Below are 23139 nucleotides of genomic sequence, written 5' to 3'. Positions count from 1 at the left end.
TATCATCAAAAGGAACACAGAAGTGCTTAATTCCTAATAACAACTGCATGTGTACCAAGTTAATGGGTACAAAGACATATACTAAAAGTATATACTTTTAGTATCCAGATTGACAAATAGGAATGTATTACTCTTCCAAGTGGAATACAGGGTTAATTTTAATATTTCCATCTCAATTTAAAAATGCCAGCATTCAATATTGAAAGCTCTGCTTTAGAGTCATTTTGTGGAAAGATTATTTTATGATAGTCAAAATTATTCAGCAATTTAAAATTTATCCTTAGCTCTAATTTATGTAGGGTATATTAAAGTTCTTTTCTAAGAAAAAATAGCACTGAACAATGCACATCAATACTTTTCATAACCTAAAAGGATACATCTTTATAAAGCAGCCGCCAATGAACTGAAGAATGTACCTGGTGACAATATTTATTCTTAAGAGGTCATGTATATTAAAGGCTATGAAGAATGTTTAAAAGGGCCCTCTCAGACTAAAATCATTGCCTTTCTAATTTTGAATTTCTCCTGGCTAATATAAAATGATTGATTACCTTTATTTCATGTACCCCTTGATTTTCCTTTTCATTCATCACTGAGTACTTTAAGCCAAATGCATTTAGAACCTGCTGCTAGAAGAGTGTTCTCTTTTAAATCTTTGTAAAGTAATGAAAGGACACAGTAAATCAATCTCATTTCTGTTACAGAAAAGAATAACCTTTACTCCACTAAAGTCATTTAGACTATTTCTGTCCCTCTGTTCCTGATAGTAAATGTAAAACTTTATCTCCATGATTCTTCTAAAATTTGAAAGTATAAAAGCAGTAAGTTTTTAACTGGAGCCTTAGTTTAGTAATATACATGTATAGTAGGATAAACATATACATTCATTTTCTTCATGCCTCAAAATTGTAGCCCATTATGCATTTGGCACATTGGCTTCTTCAATTCAAAAAGTAGCACTAACTCCATTTATAGAGGACAATTATCTTTCTGCATTGTATTTCAAATTGAACATTATAGTTTTAGCTATGAAGCTGATATAGGTTGTTTTTTTTTTCAGAAAAAAATAAATCATATTTATATTATAAGGGGTCTTACTTGGCACTGTCCACTTAAATAACAAGTTGGTTGTCTTTGATGAAGAAAGTTCTGGAATATATATATATTTATTTATACATACACACACACATATATATATATTTCCAATTAAAATGTGCTCAGAAACCTATCTACATTAAGACTCATGATGGTTGCTAATTTTTTTAAATTTACCCTTGGATATGTGAAAAGAGATGTAACTTTTATATAATGAACTTTTGTGATCATAATTCCATGAGGTGCTAATGTCAGTCCTAAGTGATACAAGAATTAAAGCTTCCATGGGTTAGGGCAGGGAGAGAAGAAGATTGTTTCTAAATACATGGAATTGGTTATAATCTAAAAGTGTTTGGGGCAAAAGTTTTAAATAATGGAGGCACATTTCTGTGAATTAAAAATTAACTGGAAATTAGAGATGTGTCATAAAGAATAATGCAAATCCCATGACAAAAATATTTCTGAAAGTATGTGGAATAATTTTTAAAAGAACAAGTTTCTAAACCTATAAATCCTGCATATGTTTTTTTTAAAAAAAACACAATGAACATATACATTTGTCAAATAGAACCATATTATAGTAATTATAACACATTTCATATTACAGCAATTTTAGAGGTGAAAAAAGCAGCATTCTGGAGAATTATGTTGAAAAGCCAATGGCTGGCAAAACCACTAATTATTACTTGGTATTTTCATAACTGTGTACAGATGTTTTCAGTTAGTTCTCACTCTTTTGTTTTGTTTTGCTTTTTTTAAACCTGGCAAAATGTCAAGTTATCTTGAATAAGCTATCATCTTTATGATTTTCTCTGAACTCTGCATGTGGTGACCTTTAATATATGCAGTCTGGCACCTTAGTCTGCAACTGGGCAGGACTCAAGATTTCCACAGAGGCACATCTAAGATAGGCACAGTAAGCATAAACTAGGTGGGCAGGTCCAGAATAAAAGAAGTGAGCATGAGTACCTGTGCAGGCTTACTACACATGTAAAGACTCACACGTATGTTATAAATGAAGAGCAAGTTAGTTAATGCCAGCTCTTTTTTATTCATTATAGCCTATTTTTCCCCCTGTAATATTTTGTACACTGTTAATGTCAAACTGCTCTGCTATCAAAACGAGCACAGCAAAATATGCATCATAAAATATATGTAAGTTCTGAAGTGGTTAGAATTATTTCTGTTATCCTATAACTGGAATCATGGGATTTCTGTATGGGTACGGTCCACGCTTTTGACTGTGGTTAATTTGTTCATAAGCCACCATTAATATTGACTGTATATTTTCACAGTCTGGGTAAACACTTCATTTGCATTAAATTTACAGCATTAATGAGATGTGAAATTTAAAATGCTACTTGAAACATACATGATGTAAGAAAGCAGAACAAAAAAGTGTTTTATCACATCTGAAATCAGTAAACTAATTTAAACCTATTAAAATAGGAATGATGTGTCGCCCGAGATTTTAACTTCATAACTCATCTTCTTAGACTAAAATACCAAAGTGGGGTGTAAAACATCTGGAAAATCTGAAAGCTCAAAAACACAAGTTGTGTACTGCTTCTACTCTAATTGGCTTTTAAATCAGTTTTCAATTTTCATCTTTGGAAACTATAGGCTAGTACATTCTCAACAGCCAGTAAGACTGAGAAAATTACTGTTTGGCCAAAATACTGTTATTCATGATTGTTGTCGATACTTGCCACAGAGATGGAAAAGTTCCTGAGCCAATTTGAGAAACTCTGTTCAGAAAGGCAAGAAACAAAGGATAAATGAGGAAATAATTTGGAGAGTGAAATGATCGATTTGTTTCTCAGCAGCCCTGTGAGCCCCGTTCTGAGTCCAGATCTGAGAGGCAGCATGGAGAAAGCACCAATGCGAAAGCGTGGCTACACCATCACACCTGGGGGAAACTTGCCCACCTGTTGCTGATGTAGGAAGGATGGGTCTCTTGGGCTTAGTCCCACATATCGATTGGCTTGAGATGTGCCTGAGGCTGTGTAGGCTGATTAAGGAAGAACAAAAACAAAGATAAAAATTGTGAACTATCAGAATGAACACCCTGTCCATGTAAAAGAAACCCAGAGAAGAGGGACTTGCAACCAAAAAACAAAATGTCTCTATTTCTCTTCTCCTTTGTCCGAGTGAACACTGAATGATATAAAAGAAATGGTAGTTGACCTCAAATCAACTACTTTATCCCCCTCCCCAAAAACCTATCCAGTAAATCATATCCCAACGTTTGGTGCAGGCACCTCACATTTCATGATCCAGCTAGTCTTGCAGGGGTACCAAGGACTGGCTAAACAGAAGGGCTCTTTTCCTAGATGTGCCTTTTCATCAGATATTAATTGTCTAATAATGGAATAATCAATGATGATCTATGATTCTAAATGTAAAAGCAGACTGAAAGTCTGTCAGGAATAATTGAAAGCTTTTAATGATTGGATTTAAGCAGATGTGCTTGATGATACAGGATGAAAAATGTCCTGCTTAAAAGTCTCACAAAAAAAAAAGAAAATCTAATATTACTAATATGAAGAGGAAGCCTGCTTTTATTATACCATATAGAATGAATTAGCTTAGTATTTTATTTAACATGAAAATGACCTTAGCTTTGATGGAAATTTTTTTTTAAAAAAACAAAATAATTCTTTTCCACAATCACAAAAAGTCCATTTCTTGTGATTGGAGTTGATGGCATCTTGTAAATACATGGCTACCAGGCAGTAAATACATATGGTGAATACTCCTTAAATTATATGGCCCGCCTTGCAAATACTATTTGCACAGGTGCATTTTGGTAAGAGTGAATTCCAACACTCCCCCCCAAAAAAACCTCCCTATTCCTAAAGATGTTGGGTTCTTTTTCAGGGGGAAAGAACTAATGTACCTTCAACAATTCCATTGTTCCATGTTGAATTAAACAGAAGAACAACTGAATTTTCACCATTTATATTACACTGATAGTTCTGAAAAAGCTAAACTGTTTGGTTTTAAACCCCCAATTAGTGAGGAACCCAGGCATTAACTTAAAAAAAAGGGCTTTTTAAAAACCAGTGCAGTCATTCTGCCATGTTCACTGGTGATGGACTGCAGCATTTGATCTACTGAGGCATTTTTAGGTTAACTTTTTAAAATAGTGAAGATGCTCACAATTCACCTTTTTTATTACTCCTGGGCAAAGGGCCCATGGAAGGGGGGCCATGTGAAGTCAGTGGCCCCGAGTAAGTACCCAGGTCTCTGGAATTCAGCACACAGCACGGGCAGCTGCCTAACCATTACAGAGTTGGCACCAAGTCTGTGCTACTTGTTCTTCTCGGCCATGAGATGGTTTCCATGGCCTCTGTGTTATCTTCAATTGCACTGACTTATCAAGTCAATAACCAATTTCTCATTATCAGCAGTGCTTGGGTAGCTGGAGCTACAAGTTTGTTTCTGGGAAAGAAAAATGACACACTCTATTTCTTTAATGCAAGAATGGAAAATGGGCTGATGCCACCATCTTTTGAATATTTTGTAATTTTATTTGTCAAATCAGGTCTCTTTTTGATCAACCTGTGTGTGAGTATAAGAACAATAATTAACAAGCAGGCTGACTTTACTTCCATAAGTGAGCTGTAATCATTTGGATCTGACCTTCCCTTGAATTTTATCTATTAAATATCACTAAAGGAGAAGGTACCAGAAGTTTCTGGAACTTGGCTTTGGTCATTTATCCTGTAATAGGCTTTCAACTATTTCCACAAAAATATTTGTTTTCCATATTCTTTTATTAGAATTGCTGACCCGTTTGTTCAAAAATGCCAAGACATCCACTTTTAAAATCTGGATATATTATTTTAGTGACTGTAATGCACATAGCTAACCTTTATAACAAAAGAATTTTTAGCCTCTTTTGACTGTCTCATTCATCTGTGTATTCAGGCAAGTGTAGGACTCTTTATCTACAAACTAGTTACTAAGTATTTAATAATTATTGATGAAAACTATAAACCTATATGAACTTATTAGTTTCTGGGGCCTCATTAATTTTGAGAAATAAATGCTGAATTCACTGTACACCCAAAATATCTCCCATTTTCTTGTAGGTTCCATTGTAGCTTTAAAAAAAAAACACAAAAACAAACAAAAAAAACAAAAAAGTAAACAAAACCACATTCTTCCAATGGCAGAGGAAGAAAGAGCCAGTGGTACCTCCAATTGGCTTTGTAATTGCACAAAAGAATTTCCAGAGCATGGGGATTTCCTTGCTCTAGCTAAGATAACAGAAGCTCTGAATTTAAGATATAGCATATATAGTGGACAGAGAGCTTGCTAATTCCTCCTGACGGGAACTTCATCCATTCCACACTAACAATCTGTGCAATTCTAGGAAGGTGGTAGTTTGGATAAAGCCAATTGAAAAACTTATAAGTATTCTATGTGAAGAAGTGAAGGAATGATTTGAGTTATTGGTATGTGCTATGTAAATTGACTGGCTAAATCTCTGACATTTAAAATGTTATGGTCGTGCTAAAAAGCACAATACCTGATATACTATGATAGGCAAAATAATTTTAAAAATCATGTTTAAGCTGAAAACAAAGAAAGTGCAGGTAGCCTACATGTGCCTAATACTAAGCTCTGAGATATTTTCTGTACCCAATGCTCTGTGACTATTTCTCACAAGGACACAGCCTACAATAATGCAAACAAGCAATTATCTTACAGAGGCACTGATTCAGTCTGCCTTGTGAAGGGGCTTGATTCCTATAGGAATGCTCCAATGAGTAACAATTATCTAATCTCTCTCTGGGTGATATAAAAATCTTGTACACTGCATTATGTTATTCAGTGCATTTTCAATGTATACCTTGAACAAGCAGGCATGACATTATTTTTGTTATAGCTCTTTATTCAAACAATTAAGCTTCTCCCTTTTCAAATATGATGCACTGACTTAAATTTGATAAGAGAGAGCATGTAACTGCCAGGCCAAACACATGCCTGCTGGTTCCACGTAAATGAGAAATCTCCATCTGGTTGGGTAGCTGGAAAAGTCGCCGTGTTTTTCACCCTGGATCAGATATCCAAAGGTGTCTTTGATGGACATTTCTCATTTCCTACAGAAATACTTACTGGTTGCTGTAGGTGAAGCTGCCTCACCTTCAGTGGATGTAGTGATGGGTTTAGTATCTGTCATGGTCAGGGTCACAGGTCGCACTGCACTGGGATGGGGAGAGGGTGCCAAGACAGGAGTGAAATGGCCAGGCACTTTCCCTACTACTTGACCACTGCTGTTAGGCTACAAAACAAAAACAGAATGCCAGTGAAACAATCCAAAAGGCAGTCATCTTATCCAACAACTCCACTCAGCATACTTGGCCAAGTGGACCCTGCACGGTGCGTAGTCGCCACACATGCCTTGTCAAGTCTGGGTCCGAGAGGTCGATCCATGGTTAGTAGTAATATGAAGCAGCAGCACTTAAAAGAAAGTTTTTACCTTCAAAGCACTTGATACAGGTTAACTGACTTTACAACATTCCCTAGAGCCAGGTAGAACTGATCCTTTCATTAGTATCCAGAAAGCTCAAGAAGAGACTTAAGTGCTTAGCCAAAGGCTAAAATAGAAGTCATTACTGAGCTAGTGTGAATTAAAACTAGTGCTTCTTCTCTGCTCTTCATCTTCTACAAGAGTCAGTTTTGGCTTCCAGAACACAATTTTCACCTAAATGACAATATCACTGATACAAAGAAGACAAGAATATCTAGCCTACCGAACACACCAAACTGAGTCATTTCTGCAAGACCCATTCTTCTGCAAGCAAACCTGTCTCTCTTGCTCACACACAGTTACACTCAGACACACATTAGGCAATTTAGATCTTAGGACCTCCACTCAACTTTTGATGATTTACTAATACAAGCAGGCAGAATGATATTTAGAGCATTTAAAAATTCAGACCCATTCAATGATATAAAGTAAGGTCTGACCTTACACCTACAAATAAAAAGTTTTCAAAATAAATTAAAATGTGTTGAAGTCAAGCAGAGGGCAATCAAATATACTGTTATTTGAGCTACTTTTCCATTGCTGGGTGTGGAGAATTATACAAAATATTTATTGTTGACACTTGTGGGAATTAACTGAGAATTGCCCTGGGCAATGATAGAAAAGATTTTATTATCTGAGTTTTAGCCCCAGTTACAAAAATAGTATCCATATTAGGATATAAAATCCTAAAGGTCACACTGTTTGAGGAAATACTTGAAAGTATTTTTCTAGACAGAACATGCTATTTTTAATTAACACTCATGTTGCAATTCTCCACTGCATGTGTTCATAGCAATTTGCCATGAGAGTATTCTCTACAAATATTTAGTCTTAATAATCTGCACTGCTAAAAGCAAAAAAGCAATGAAGCAGAATATTTATCTAAATACCTGCATATAAGTTACAAGTAGACATTTCTTTAGAGAAAGAGAAGAATAGCTAATAACATTTAAATACTGTAACTTAGAGATGTGAACTAGGGTTTCAGTTAGGTTCTTCAGAGGCCATATCATTTATTCTATAAAGAAATGGACTTGAATATTCTGACCATTCACCACCAGTAATTTTAAGTATTTAACTTTATGTCAGGAAAATTGACCAGAGTTTCCCCCTACGGAAGCCTATGAGAGTTATAACTTTAAACTAATTTTATTTAAAATATTCCATTAAATAGCATGACTGTTTCACTCTAATGGGTGCAGCAGCAATGTAATTAATGTCCAAACTGCCATGGGGAGGACAAGGCATCTCAGTTGCCTGACTTAACAATCAAAGTCAGCACAGTGCCAGAGGACACTGGTGGTGGGGGAGTTGATTCCAGGTGAACAACTACTCATGTTTCCCCATTTTTAGAGCTAAAAAAGGTAAATATCAAGAGTCCTATATTGAAATGCAAATTAATTAGTTTTGAGGTGGAGTTAAACATCAGAGCAGGCATAATCTTCCTTCAAAAAAATCTGTAGTAAACTACAAAGACCAATTTTTCCTTTCAAGGGGAAAAAGTCTGCTTCTAAAGCAGACTATCAAGTTTATTTGAACATCTCAAAAGACTGCTTTATAGATCTCAGAAAGAACAGTCTCATTCTATCCTAGTGGTATGTTCTGAGGTAAAAAGCATTTAGTACATTGTGTTTACCAAAACAGTTTGGCAGTGCCTACCTGAGGGCATGGAACAGAAGAACGACAATAATGTTAAGGAAATGTTCTGAGAGAATACAAGTAGCACTTTGCCCATTCTGTAAGCTGTCTACTGGAATTGAACTGACATGAACCAACAGATGTTTCATTTAAAAAATAATGATAAAAGTGACCAAGAAAGAATTTCTAAACCAATAGAGTCAACTTTTCTGAAACTCAGGATCAGAAGAATGACAGGGTTATTTGTTTTCAGTTTTCTACTACTTCAAACAGATGAAGTTAGACTAAAACGTTCTCTTTTAAAACTTAAATAGATGAACTTTCATACTATTGATATGAAAAGACATTGCATCTGAAGATGAACTTGAAGAGCATTAGGAAAGGACTATCCTACTCAGTACATTGCTCCTATGGTACAAAGTCCTGAGAGAGGATATTGTTGTTAATTGAGATGAGAGTAAGATGCTTCTTTTAGAAGCTTGATCTTTACCCTGAAAATATGAAGAAAAACTGAAAATAATATAGGCAGATTATCACCTAATATGTCCTCTTAACTTATAAAAACATTAAAATACACATAAAACAAGCACTGAATAATTAAAGAAATGCATAACAGTAAGGGCCTGATTTTAATTTGCATAATTTTTCCCCTAACAGTGCCTAATTAAGACATCAGTTGAAAAAAAATCCAATGGAACTCTAAGATTTTCCACACTGAATTAACGTTAAGGATTTTTAATGGATGTCTTAATTAGACTTTGTTATTCATGGAAATTCTACACAAATTAAAATCAGACCTTGTGTGCACTGTTCCCAGCTGAGTCTAGCAGAATGCTCTATGGAACTTAGACTTTTGAATCCATGCTCTAACAGTAAATTTTATTTCTAACCTGATATACTAAGATCCTACTGTTTTTCTTAGTAAGTAGTATTACTGTCATTAAAAGTGCCACACCATTTGGACATTTTCTTCTAAAATACAAATAGTTTAACTTTAAATTCAAAAGCTGAGAATGGTATACTTAGCTTAGTATTATTAGTCAATGAATCTAAAAGAACAGGTAACTTTTAAGGTACCCAAATGGTGGTGGAATAGTTGTTATTCAAAATAAAACATTCAGAAAGAACCATTTTGCTTCATTTTAACCAATTAAATTTATACAAAAGGTTTGTTTTTTATATCTTTCTTTGTCAACTCTAAATTAACATGCACATACTACTTACTGAACATTTTAAGAACTGAACAGCATTAGTAACAGAATGTTTACAAAGGTCCCTCGGAGCACTAAGAGGTATAATAAGGAGTCTTCGGTTTCAAACAGCAGAGCCAAGTACCAGACCATACGATCAGAATCACATTACAGATTTTGGATATTACGATTATTGACAGACCCAGCTTTGGCACAAAGACCGTCTACTTGATTGTGGAAAATCTTCTGATCCCAAATCTCTATGAAACAACCTCTCGATAGAAGAAACCACATGTTTGGGGAGTGAGAAAGGCACATGAGTCACTACACTTATACAATGAGTCCCTAAAACCGCTGCACAATGTTTACAAAAAAAAGAGACACTTCTGGTAATGTCACTCATTATTAAATATAGTCATGTCTGTGCAAAGAATATTCAAGTAGTCATCAAACACTGAGAATGTTTACATTACCGAAGCTTATTTTAATACCTAATAGTTAGTCTATAAATACAACTGTAAGTTCTTTTGTGTGTGTTTATTTTAGCGCATACCTTGCTCCTGCCTGAAATAAGCACTTTGTCTCTGTGTCAAGCCAGGTATTCCAGAGGTGTGAACTCCAGCTCAGAGCTTTTTTGTCCATGTACGTTCTGCATAAACTTTCTCTTCAGTCAATAAAAATCCAAAAACATCAAACCAAAAACATCTTCACAAATGTGCCCCTTTGGGGCAACACACTTCCTACCTGTCATTCAGCCACCTTTAAATAAAAACTTATTGAGTCACCAAGACACTTTCTGAAGATGGATTTCGAAAGCTTGTTGTTCTGCCAGACATAACTGAGTAAGCTCCATGTCTTTAGAGTTAGACCTGTTCCATCTCCCTTAGGCTCTAATCTTATTTGCTCTCTCATGTTTACCTGGCTGGTTTGCGGACTGGATGGGTCATAAGAAGGTACATAGTTCTTCAGAGTATCCTGAGGATTCAGGTGGGGAGGATATCTGATTGTTGGATGAGAAAAGTAGCTTGACGGGGCTGGAGGAAGAATAGCCTGTGTTGGAAATGGCAGCGGTGAGGGCGGAGGTGGAGTTCGAGTTGAGATGACTGCAGAAGATAGAAAAGGAAAGATGGCCTTGTTAGCTGTTTCTTGGACACTCCACACTGATCCCAAAGAATGCTGTGAAACTATAAAAATGACTGTTATTCATTTTCTCCCCATGATTTAACTAAACTCTCCTAAAATAGCAGTTAGTTTTTTATTCTCAATGTCATTACTGCTAAGCACACACAGACACAACCCCCATTATAGGGAATTAACAATTTTGCCTTCTAGATCTACATATTATTAAAAAAGAAGTTTCTCTTTCATAGGTTAAGCCAATACCTTATAAAGCATTTCTTTAAGCAAAGTTATTCCCCATCAGAAGCATTCTTTGATTAGAAAGCCTTTGTCTCATAAGTCCAGACTAAGTTGCAGCATTAATTAGAGGATGGGGGATCCACAATTTCCTACCAAAATTCAAAACAGAAGTGTAATCCAATTTTAAGTAAATATTGTCTCTATACATCCTGGATAATAGTTGGGTACAATGGAAGGCAATGATTAATAAACAACGATGCCCTGAATAATGACTTGATCATTGTATAAATGCCCATGAATATTTGAACACAGAGCCTGGGAACTCTTTTTTCTAATAAAAATGTTTCTTTCATAACCAAAAATAAAGCTCCATTCTTAAGCTATTTTTCTTTCCACTCCAACTTTTACTACATGTAGCTTAAAAGATATTAAACTAAGACTAAGAATAAAACCCACAGAAACATAAATTTATACTTTCATATTGACATTAACTTACCCATAAATCACATATTTTGTAAAGGGAAATACTGTATAAAACATATGCAATGTGGGCAATGTTTAATTGTACTGTAACTTTTCAACATTAGCATAACCACAATTTATTGTTTAGTTTCTGAACTACAATGTCTAAGTTTGAGAAATGGAGAAAGCATATAATTGCATGATCACTGTCTCTATAATGTTGAGGGAAACACATAAGTACAAATTAAGAGTACCAAGCAGTACACTGCATGTACTAGTAGAGAAGAAATATCTGTTTCTATTTAATATTTTGATCCAGACCATAGGAAATCACATATGATAAATGTTTAGTGTTTTATGAGACAATGTAGCAAACAATAAGAAATAATAAATTCTTTCCATGACCTATAAATGAAAATCATCTGGAATAACTTACCTCCAACTTGTACTTATGTGCAAAAAAACCCAAAAAACTTTTTAAAGGATATTGCTTATCTTCCTCAATAATGTCCAAGGCTCTCAGAATCTTCTGAACTGCTGTTACAAAGAAAATTCCTGGGCCTAACCACAGACCTTCCAGAGAAGGACTCCAGGGCTGAGGCACCAGAAAGTGCGTTTTAAACAAGTGCCGCATGTAATCTTTTCACACACTGAGGTCTGATCATCCTCCATCAAAGGGATGCATTGCAGAGAATTATTATTAAAATATCACTTTATTTAAGAAGTATGTACTTTTGAAAGTATAATTTAAGGATACACAAACATCTCAGTTAGACTGGGCATCTTTTCACTTTATGTCAAAGTGCTCTTAATCTCAGCTTGGTTTAACCATGGTATTCACCCATATCTGTACACAAACCTAGAAGGTTATTGCTTATTTCTATGTTGATTATTATTTAAATCTCATTTTTAATCTTTAAAAGAGGATTTAATATTAATTGTTCCTTAAAGTACAAATGTGAAATATTGGATTAAAAAGAATCTCTTTAAATTAAGATATTAATGATAACATCAAGTATATTAGCCCACAGAAAGTATCTCTTTTATCTTTTCTGATTAATTTAATTCCCAAATAAATAGCTAAATATTGATTTTCATACAGAATATAACATATACAGGGTCAACTTTAGCTCAAGTGGTTATTTTGTCATGGCAGACACTGAATATAATATATACAGCCCTGGCCAGGTAGCTCAGTTGGTTAGAGCATCAGCCAGATACACCAAGATTGCAGAGTTTTGATCCCCAGTTATGGCACATACAAGAAACAACCAATGAATGCATAAATAAGTGGAATAATAAATCAAGGTCTCTCTCTCTCAAATCAATATAAGGAAAATTTTTTAAAAAGAATATAATATATACAGAAATAATGGCTGTATATTTTAATGCCTCTAGAAATGCTCTAAATTCAGCAATATACTGAAAGAAATCTTTGTCTTGGTAAAATACATGGAAGTAAGGCCCACCCTGAAGATACAGTTAAAATAACCACATACCCCATATTTTCTAATTTCTTGTGATTATAATCTTTCCAATAAAGGCAATTTAAAGATATATAGCTAAATGGTATTTAATTATATGGCTTTGAAAATCTTTCCTCACATACTGATAAGAAAAAGAAAACATTTGATCAGATTGTGACCCTCCCTCTCTTGGTTGAGAAAACATGGTCACCATAGCTGTAATAAACACTGCTACTCCATCCCTGAGGGTTTGACTCTGCAAGTAAGAAGGAGGCTTCTCCTCTATGTTTGAAACTCCTCACCACTGTGTGCAACTCCAGGTATTCCGGGATGGTGGTGCTGGGGGAAAGTGCTCAACCTTGGGGAAGAATCCTGTGGAGATGTAGAGCTGAACAATGGCTTTTCGGGCTTCTTCATAGTAGTCGGAGAAGACATATCTGCCAAGGAAGAGGGAAAAATCCAAGCCTTGTGACTTTCTTAAGCTACAAGGTTCATACTAACATGGTAGATCTAATTTCCACCACTATTATTTTTGGTGATTTTTGCTTGTTTACAGAATATATGTTGAGGGTCAAAGATCTATCTGTGTTGGAGCTCTGTGTTGGAGCTCTATCTTCTGACGCATTTCTGAAACGTGTCAGAAACAATTTCTACTGTCTCATTAGAATTATCATCAGAATAACTTGTACCTAATAAGTGAATTTTGAACTTCTGAAAAATTAAGTGTCCTTGGCCCCTTGGTTCACATGAAGGTGTTTTTTACCTCAGCTTTTCATTCTTAGATTTATACAATCAGGGGTTTGTCTTTTGACTTGAGGACTACACTGTGGAAAACAATAGAGAAAAACCCAGTGTGAATGTGAGAAACCACCTTTGGGTACACTGGTAAGCATATCATTGATTTAACATCTTTTGTGGAAAACTCATTACTTATTTAGCAAAAATAAAATCCTTAATTTGCTCATTTTGCAAATATTTATTCGGTTCCTTTCTTTGCCAGGCAAGGATATTGAAACAAGAAAAAGTAATTGCTACTGTAGGGATACTCAGTGTCAGTGAAGGGAAAAATAATAAGAAGACACTGGTCAACAGCTGAGAGGGAGGAAGTGGATTGAGAGCAGAGGTGTTGTGGTGTCCATGTCTCCTCTGTCTCCTCCGTTTCCTCTCCCACCTCACTGTGCTGGAACAGTAATCACCTCAGCCTCCCCAGGTTAAAAAAGGTGCCCCCAGGGGCACCATGTTTAAAATGTGAATGGCAATGACATATTCAGAGAGAGGAAATGTTCTGAAGAAGGGGGCCATAAAACATACAAGTAGTGCAAATAGTCTGTGGAATGAAGAACAGAGATAAAGGAAGGAAAAGAGCAGCTGGCAAGACCCACATGATAAGGGGCCATGGGTGTTGTGTATGAATGTCTGAATGCTTATCCTGATGGGAGAAGGTTATTGATGGGTGAGCTATGATCACACTGACAGTTTAGAGCAATCCCTCCAGAAACTACACGGAGGATGAATTAGCCAAAGTGGAGACAGCAATCATGGAGACTACATAAGAAGATAGATTAATTAATATATTCATTCATAAATATTTATTGAAGGTCTAATTTATTCCAGACACTGAGTTAGTTGCTGGGGACATAACAGTCAACTAGATTCAGTTTCAGCCTCTATAAAGCTTGAAATCTAAAGAGGGGATATGGATAAGTAAAAAGGAGTTACAGTGTAAGGAGTACCATAATGGGAGAAGCATTCAGGGATGTGTTCATATAGTCATTCACTCATTGCACAGATAGTTAATACTGCCCAAAGACAGATCATTAAAACTTGAAATCAGAGCAGAGACAGAACCAATATAGATCAGCAATTTTCAACCAGTGTGCCACAAGCATTTTTAAAACACGCAGTGCCTGATTATTCAGTCAGGGTAGTATGGACACCACTACCTCACGGGTACCTTGAGCAGTACTGATTTTTACCAACATTATAAATTTATAGTAAAATATTCTAAAATTCATATAAGTACTAAAATTTGTATTTTTATTATCAAAATTTTAAATACATATACAAGTAGAATAGTAATGAATGCTCATGTACCTACCCATCACCCAGCTTCAATTATCAAATCACAGTCAATCTTATTTCACCTTTACCTCATCTACACTCCCTACCCTTGTATTACTTTGAAGCAATTCCTAGGCATCACATAATTTCACCTATACATATTTCAGTTTGTATTTCTAAAAAAAACTTTACTGAAAGAAAAAAACCCAAAATCTCATCACACATAATATATATATACACAATGTGCATTTTTAATTAACAAAGTTTTGACATTAAAAAAACTACATGGTACAAGTAGTACAGGAAACTAGTTAACATTATATTTTGCCATTTAAAAATTACCTAAACTCTGGTAAAGACATCCAACAAATTAAATATATATTTTCAGCACACGAAATTAAAGAATGGACAAGCTACTGTAAAGACTATAGGAATAACAGTCTACAAAAATGATAGGCATATCTGTAGCGATAAGCTACAATTTGTGACTGATTGGTTGTCACTAACCTACCAAAACGTTGATGAATCAGTGAACCATTTTCTTATATCTTTCTAATAAATAAATAAATAAATAAATAGTTAATAAAACCATAGCAATTAGTGCTGTTACCAAAAGAAGAGAAAATTAAAAAACCACTCACAAAAATAAAGGAATTTCATTTCAGCTATGTTACCTTCAAAATGCCAAAAATAGCTATGTGATTTTAAAAGGTAATACTAAAAAATATAGGCTTTGACCTCATGGAAGTTAATCATGGACATACACATTGCTAGAGGTCAGAAAAAACCTCTATTTCATCACTCACTTTATAAATGATGTAATAAGTTTCCCTCCCAAATTTTTAATTTAAAATTAACTCTTAGAAAAAAAAAATCTGTTAACTTTCTATTGATGCTCTTGTGATTTATCTGTGCTTAAACACAAATTTCAAATGAAATTAACCTGTGTAAATTAGTGTGTAAAGACTCCCTAGTATAAGTAATAAAGCATTTACTGTACACTTAAACAATTAAATATGACCAGAGCTTGGGAAGCAAAATAAGTTTCATTCCAGTCATGTTATTTCTGGAGATCAATCAAGGCTATTGCAAGTACTGTAACTATTTCAGAATTTTCATTAAACCCAGCCAAATTCACATGAGTATCTTTTTGTAAAGGGTTCATAAATCAAAGGCATTTGTGCAGAAATTAAAGAATATAGGTGATTATATAATTTTTGAGAATTAAAGCCTTTGCATTTTCTTTTTTTTAAGATTTTATTTATTTACATTTTAGAGAGAGGAGAAGGGAGGGAGAAAGAGAGGGAGAGAAACATCAATGTGTAGTTGACTCGCACGTGGCCCCCAATGGGGACCTGGCCCACAACCCAGGCATTTGCCCTGACTGAGAATCAAACATGTGATCCTTTGGTTCTCAGGCCCACACTCAATCCACTGGGCTACACCAGCCAGGGTGCCTTTGCATTTTCTTAATCAAAATGATACTCTTGACTTTATCAGGTAATTATTATAGGTCCATTTATTGTTTTGGTTCTTTTTTAAGTATGCATCTTCACATTCAGAACACACAGAGGAGTTAAAGAGGCCAATGCAACAGAAAAAACAAAAAAATCACTCTCCAAGCTGTAAAAAGGACCAGGAATTGTCTCCTTCTTAAACAACAACAAAAAAATTGCAATAGTAAACAGAATAGGAAGGTCAACTGGCCATACTGAAATTATTTTCTTCAAAAATTAAAGAATGGTAGTATTAGAAAGCAGGCTTAGCTGATTTGTTTTCCCATTAAATGAAATTAATTTGGAGTCCACCAGTTAATAGAGATATACTGCATGTATAAGGCAGTATATCCTAAGTATGCTAAGTACTTAGAAGGACACAAAGTAAACCCCCCCCTCAAAGGGAAAAAAAAAACCTTTCTGGATGGAAGAGGGAATAAAAATAAAAGGTCAATTATCTGAGAAAAGTAAGGGTAGAGTTTCTAGCTATTACATTTTCATCATGAATCAAACTAGTGTTGTTTTGATTTTAATTTCATTTTGAATGTCTACAGTCTAACAGACCTCATGCCAAACTAAAAATGGCATCATTTCTATTTTTAATGCACTCATATGCTACAGAAAAAAAACATGTTTGAGGAATGAATATATAAAAGAGATGGTTTTAAGTGACCTTTCTGTAAAGAAAAACAAATACCATGCTTTTCACAATCTATTGTTCCCCAAGCAGAAAGAATAATACATAAAAAGATTAAATTGAAAATAAGTTGAATAATAAAGCTGAATAATATATATAAGGGGCACCCTCCAAAAAGACAGAACTATCTTCTGGAGGGCAGACGCCTTGCAGTACAGGCTTTCCTCACTAGGGGAGAGTTCTAGGAACCCATCTGTATCAGTGTACCAGCTGGCATTGTTGTGAGAGGCTGCATTTGGCTTCAGTTTTGATTTTTTTTAAGGCTCTTTCAACACATTTGCCCATTTCATGATGGGTGATTTATGAGCACACCTGCCCATACTACCTGAGTGTTCAGCAGTTTTGACCAAAAACAACATGACCTCTGTGCCCCACCCTCTCTATTCACCCTATCTCTCCACAAGTGGCTCTTTTTTATTTCCTTGCATGAAAAAACTCTTCAAAGGAAAATGGTCTGCCAATGTAAAAGAGGTAAAATTAAAAAATGTCAGAAGCACTAAAAGGCATCAAAATCTACAAGTTCAAAAACTATTTCAGCAGTGGAAAAAAGTCTTGATCAGTGTATTGCATCAAATGGAGAGTACTTTGAAGGTACTTTGAATTTTTTAAAAATAAATTCCATTTCCCCTCATAAATATATAAGTTGAATAATAACAAATGCATTATTATGCATAAGTTGAATAATACATGAAATGAAGAAGTTGAAGAGAGAGACAAGATCATAAGAAAAGAATTAGCTGTTACGTATGTTGGTAGGAAGGAGGCAGGAGTTATTGGTGGCTGAAAAGAAATGTGTAATGGCCAGTGAGGGCTTGATATCAGGCAAAGAAATTTAATAGGATTTAGAGTGTAAGAATTTATAAATTAATTCATTTTAGAAGGAAAAAATGTTCCAAAACCTCTATTTTTTCTGTTCTTGTAGCTTCCACTAGGCCCCTTTCATGTGTACCTGGTTGAATCAAGAATTTCCTGTTAAGTTTCCTTCCCAGGCCTTCCTCATCATGGTTCATTACAAAAACAGTAACTGAAATCACCTTCTTCAAAATATCTTCTTCTACCAAGATCTACCATGGAACCACATTTTCATATAAATTTTTCCTTATCATTCAATTTTGTTTATACTTATTACCTCCTGGAGGAGGAAGGAACGAGGAGGAATGTGCTTCTAACTCTGTCCCTCTCCTTTCATGTGACATTCCCTTGGGCTAAATATACTCTTTACCCTTTTATTCCATCTATAGAACTATATTTTGTCCATTGAGCCAATTTGATTTCTTTTCTCTGTACGTAATCCTTCCAAGGAACTTTGGAGGTCTAGATCACCTGAATGATCTTGTGTTTATGTCTTATTACTCAATGGCTTTTTAATTATTATTTTGTATTTACTTAATCCATAACATATATATGTATATGTATATATTAGGTTGACTAATAGCTTATCCTACAGAAGATAATTTTATCAAATACACATACATGTGGAAGCTGGATGAACATGTTAAGGTGAAAAGAATTTTTAGAAGTCTAGGATTGAAAGATGGTAGAAAAGGAAGAGCAGACACTATGTCTAGGCAGTTTATTTTAGAATCCCTTGCATGTTAAAGAAGCTATATGGTGGAATGATAACTACTAGTGTAGGATGAGCAAAATAACCATAGTCAATATATGTTAAAATGCATGTTGCCTGAATAGATACCACCAGACAAGAAGTAAATTAATGGAAAGCAAAGAGAAAATATTAAATTAAGTCTCTGGGTTTCTAGTATATATGAGAAACTATGTTGAGACAGAAAGTTCAAGATGTTAAATAAGACCACCTGTTCCTTGTCCTGGTGATGTGTACAGTTCAACAGAGAGGATAGGCATTAAATATAAAAATTCATTAAATAATTGCAATCACAATAATATTAGGCTATAGAAGGATTCTTCTTAATGACAGAAGATTAGAGAGGCTGATCTAAAAAATATTTACATTAAGAGTATTAATCATCAGTGTCTACACCTATGTTTACATTAATAGTTGGAAAATTAGTTATGGCTTTAGAAACCAATGGTACAGTTAAATGCATAACAAAAAAATCACCGTGTAAGGAAAGTTCAAGTAGGCTACTCATATAAACTAAGTTGGTTCACTTAGACTTAAGCATACCTTTAAATAAGTATTGTGCAAAATCAAATTATCACATAATTTTTACTACCTATACTATAATGTTTTTGGCACTGAGACATATACATCCTAAACCCTCATGTGTCATTCACTCCATGGCATAACTTCAAAGAGATACAGGCTTAAGCAAATAAAGAGTTAGATCAAGTCATCTCCCAACAAGGTAACTTCATCTACAAAGAAAGAGTGTTGCTGCGAAACACAGCGTATGTACTCGACTCATCAGCAGCTTGCACAAATGGCGCTCCAGATGTATATCTGTTCAAGTCAGCCCAAGGCAACAATTTTGATCAATTCTAATGTGATAAAATGCTGCAGGGGAAGTGTGCAGAAACGCGTTTACGTCAGCCCTTAATTAAACTGTTGTTCACTTCCAAAGAACCTTAGGAAACACTAATGAGACATGAGTTTTGGCAATTTCTTCATCAAAGCAAAGACCCCTTCCTCAGTCTGTAGCAGCTTGTCATCCAAGTCGCTCCCGGGATAAATGTCACATGGCAGTCCAATCAGTTAGACACCTGTTAGTAGAACTTCACTGAAGTCAACTAGTGATCCAGGGCAAGCTCAAACAGCCACCTTAACACCTGCCTGTCTGGGACACCTGCTCCTTTTTCACATACAGTAGAGCAATATGTTAGCTTTTCCAATATGCTTGAATAGATTAAAGTTACAAATCACATTTCTATAGCCTATATAGAAAACATCATTTTCTTAAAAAAAATCTGTTCTTTTTCCCTATAATGACATTTATGGTATAAAACTATTTCAAATTGATTATGTAGAAACACACAAGAATTTCTGAATTTTTGGAGGCTATTATTTTCAACATAGTCTAACACTAAATCACAATATATGAACTAGCATGTGTGGCTCAGTGGATTGAGCCTGTGAAACAAAGGTCACTGGTTTGATTCCCAGTCAGGCACAGGCCTGGGTTGTGGGCCAGGTTGCAAGCTGGGGGCATGCAAAAGGTGGCCAGTCAATGTTTCTCTCCCTCTCTTTCTCTATCCCTTCCCCTCTCTAAAAATAAATAAAGTATTTTTAAAAATAAAACGTATGTACTGTGCCATTCCGATGATTTAGCAAAACATTTCTGTTTAATAAAGAAGCAAATTGCCTTAAAATATTATAAAGTTCAATCCTTTTACATATTCTTTGTCTTTCTTACGTACATGCCATACTTGTAAGCAAGTCTAAAGGAACCCTTAGAGGTACAAGTTACACCATTTGCTGGCTTCTCTGATTTTTCCAATATTTAAAGTTATTGTTTATAATTAAGTGCTTAAAATGTTATAATTGCAGTTAAAAATATCTTCTTTATTTTTTGCATTATTGAGCTTTTGTACAGATGTTACTGGGTTCATTTTTGCAGAAGAAAACTCAAGTGCAGTGTAAACAGTAAGGAAGCTTCTGTTGGCTTTGTCCCTGCAGAGCAGGCATGACGCACCATCAAAGAGCGCGAGTGCCTACAAGGGAATGTGCAGCTGGGAGGAGTCTGATGGCTGGGGTTCGACTAGAAAATATCATATTGACTAGTCTTACTTAAGTTAATACCTGTTATAGTTTTCTAGATTTCTTTATTTTTTCAGAGGTTTAGACTTGCAAATTTTATAGATTTCAGAAATTCTGGACACAGAAAAGTTCTTCAGAGACAATGCCCAAACTCATTATTGTATGATGGCAAAGGTGGTCAACACATCCATTACTTCACTGAGACTCTGTCAAGCAAAACAAAACACTGAGAGAGAGAAACAAACTTGGCTAAACTGGGGAATTTCTGTTTTCCATTAAAATGTTGGGGTGGAAGCTTGAAGGTAAGGTGAAAAATGACTGATTATCTGCATAAAATAATACTATTTATAATAAGTGAGAAGCTACCAAATCTAGTGCATAGGACACATTCAAGCACTAGAAATCTGACCCTTTTACTTCAGGCCATAAATCCAGAATCAGTCCTGAGACAAGGAAACAGCTTGGGCCCTGTGCCCGAGGACGAGAAGGCAGGGAAGCTGCTCTGTCAGGCTGTCAGCTGAGTGTTAAAGGAGACCAAGGTTTCTCTTTCTCTGTTTCTGCTTTGTGGTAAATCCATATTGAGGAGAGGAAAGTTTAGAAGTTATTTATAACCCATAGAAACATATGTAAAATACTACAACACTCAAACCTAGAAGATCCCAGCCCAAAGCTTTGAAGTAATTATCTCTATCAGTGTCCCTCTAGAGAACCACACTCATCCTTGCCTTTAACAAGTTTTACCTACAGATAAAGGACTGATGGTGGGGAAGTCCTCTGAGGGAGTATGTCCTGCAGGAGTGAGGAAGTAGCCTATATCTTTACTACACAGCTCTGCACAATCCCTGATGTACCATCTTCATCTCCTCTTTCCTTCATAATAAAATGGAGCTGTTCTGATTGATGGAAAAAAGGATTGGTATGATGTCCAGGGGTTTAAATGAAATATAAATGAAAAAAAAAAAAGAGATGTATGGATAGAGGCACAAGGCCATAGAGACACTGTTATTTACATATATTTCAGAGGAATTGCTTCAAAATTTCTTACATGTTCTTATTTAAATATGATAGGTAGGACAGTGGAGTCCAATAAACCCCTTAGGCATGGCTAGTGGGAATGTAAATTGATAAATTCTTTGTGGATTCTGTGCCAATATTTAGCAAAAGCCTTAGAAATAGACATAACAATTAACTCAGTAATTCTTTAGTTGGAATGTATATATTCCTTTAACAAAATTTCATTGAGCATCTACTTGATGACTCTGTGCCAGGCAGTATGCTAGGTACTAGGGAATTTGAATAGAACTAAACAGAAATAAAATAATCAGATTTAAGCACAAAGATTTGCATGCAATGATGTTCACTGTATCTTTATTTATCATATATAAACTTGAAAACTACCTAAATATCCATGAGCGAAGTAAACATTTAAAAATCTACCGTATAGCCAAAGGGTGGCATAGTATAAAGTGGAAATTGGCAGAATGCCATTATATTATAAATGAAAGACAAAAAAGAAAATAATTTACAAAAATAGTATATGTCATATAAGCCCAATTTAGTGCAAAAATATGTGTAAGGAATTCATTAAAATGCATAGAAAACAGGCTAGCATATAATATAGCCAAATAGTAACTGAAGTTATCTCTATACAATAAGATTATAAGTGAGTTTTATTTTCTTATTTACATTTCACAGTTTGCCTTTCTAAATCCCCCACAAATAAGTCCTACTTTACAATAAAAAAATTGTAAAATACATATTTTGGGGAAAGAAAATACTACCTGTACCTCAAGAGAATTTTATACATAGTTTCTAATGATAGTTGCACAATATTAGATCTTATTATTGAAACAAACATCACACTTCAAGGAAAAAAATCTCTCCCATTGGTCTTAGGCATTGGATATTACAAAAATATAAAATGAAATACTTAAATGTAACATTTGCAATTTAACTGGATAACAGCAAAAAAAAAGTACTTTTGAGAATGCAAGTGAAGAAAAGGGAATATATGAGTACCTCTTTGTAAGGACTCTTCTATGTAAAATGTTGTGATTGGGTGGGAAATGCCTCTGTCCTTCCCATACACTCCAGGTTAAGGAAAAGCTCTGAACATTATGACAAGACATATGGACTTAATCCCACTACAGTAGTTTGATGATGATGCCAGATGATTCAAAAAATAATTAGCTGCCATGTTAAGAAGGCATCGCCATCTATATTTACTTTTATCATGCTCTAAAATCACCAGGAAAATGGCAGTCTACATTAGGAGGGGATAAAATATCTTTAATTAGATTTCTCAGCCTTTTAAAAAAATGAAATCAGTTCTTTTTTAAAGGAGAAAATGTGATACTCTTCATGTTAAAAATAAAACATCTTACTTTAAACTTGGGTTATTTAATCTCAACTATACTCAAGCATATTACTGTATTCTTCAACATTTGTCATGGTGTT

The 23139-nt window shown here is 34.8% G+C and overlaps 1 protein-coding gene across 11 annotated transcripts in view; it reads right to left on the bottom strand.

The window, feature by feature from the left end:
• Window positions 1–23139, bottom strand: part of NFIB (nuclear factor I B) — a 429811-nt gene that overhangs the window by 26677 nt on the left and 379995 nt on the right. For 5 of the 11 annotated variants that reach the window (XM_045840343.1, XM_045840349.1, XM_045840346.1 and 2 more), the window contains exons 7-10: window positions 13055–13189; window positions 10384–10568; window positions 6223–6388; window positions 3024–3106 (exon numbers count right to left, since the gene is read on the bottom strand). In XM_045840343.1, coding sequence (XP_045696299.1) covers window positions 3024–3106; window positions 6223–6388; window positions 10384–10568; window positions 13055–13189 — 569 coding nt within the window. The remainder of the gene's footprint in view (window positions 1–3023; window positions 3107–6222; window positions 6389–10383; window positions 10569–13054; window positions 13190–23139) is intronic. The other 6 variants (XM_045840344.1, XM_045840350.1, XM_045840348.1 and 3 more) reach the window with 2 other exon arrangements.

This window comes from Phyllostomus hastatus, unplaced genomic scaffold (genome assembly GCF_019186645.2).
Source record: "Phyllostomus hastatus isolate PE091 unplaced genomic scaffold, TTU_PhHast_1.1 phas_contig_34, whole genome shotgun sequence".
Classification (NCBI taxonomy): Eukaryota; Metazoa; Chordata; class Mammalia; order Chiroptera; family Phyllostomidae; genus Phyllostomus; species Phyllostomus hastatus.
Note: the sequence above shows the minus strand (reverse complement) of the source record. Positions and strands in the feature narration are given on the sequence as shown.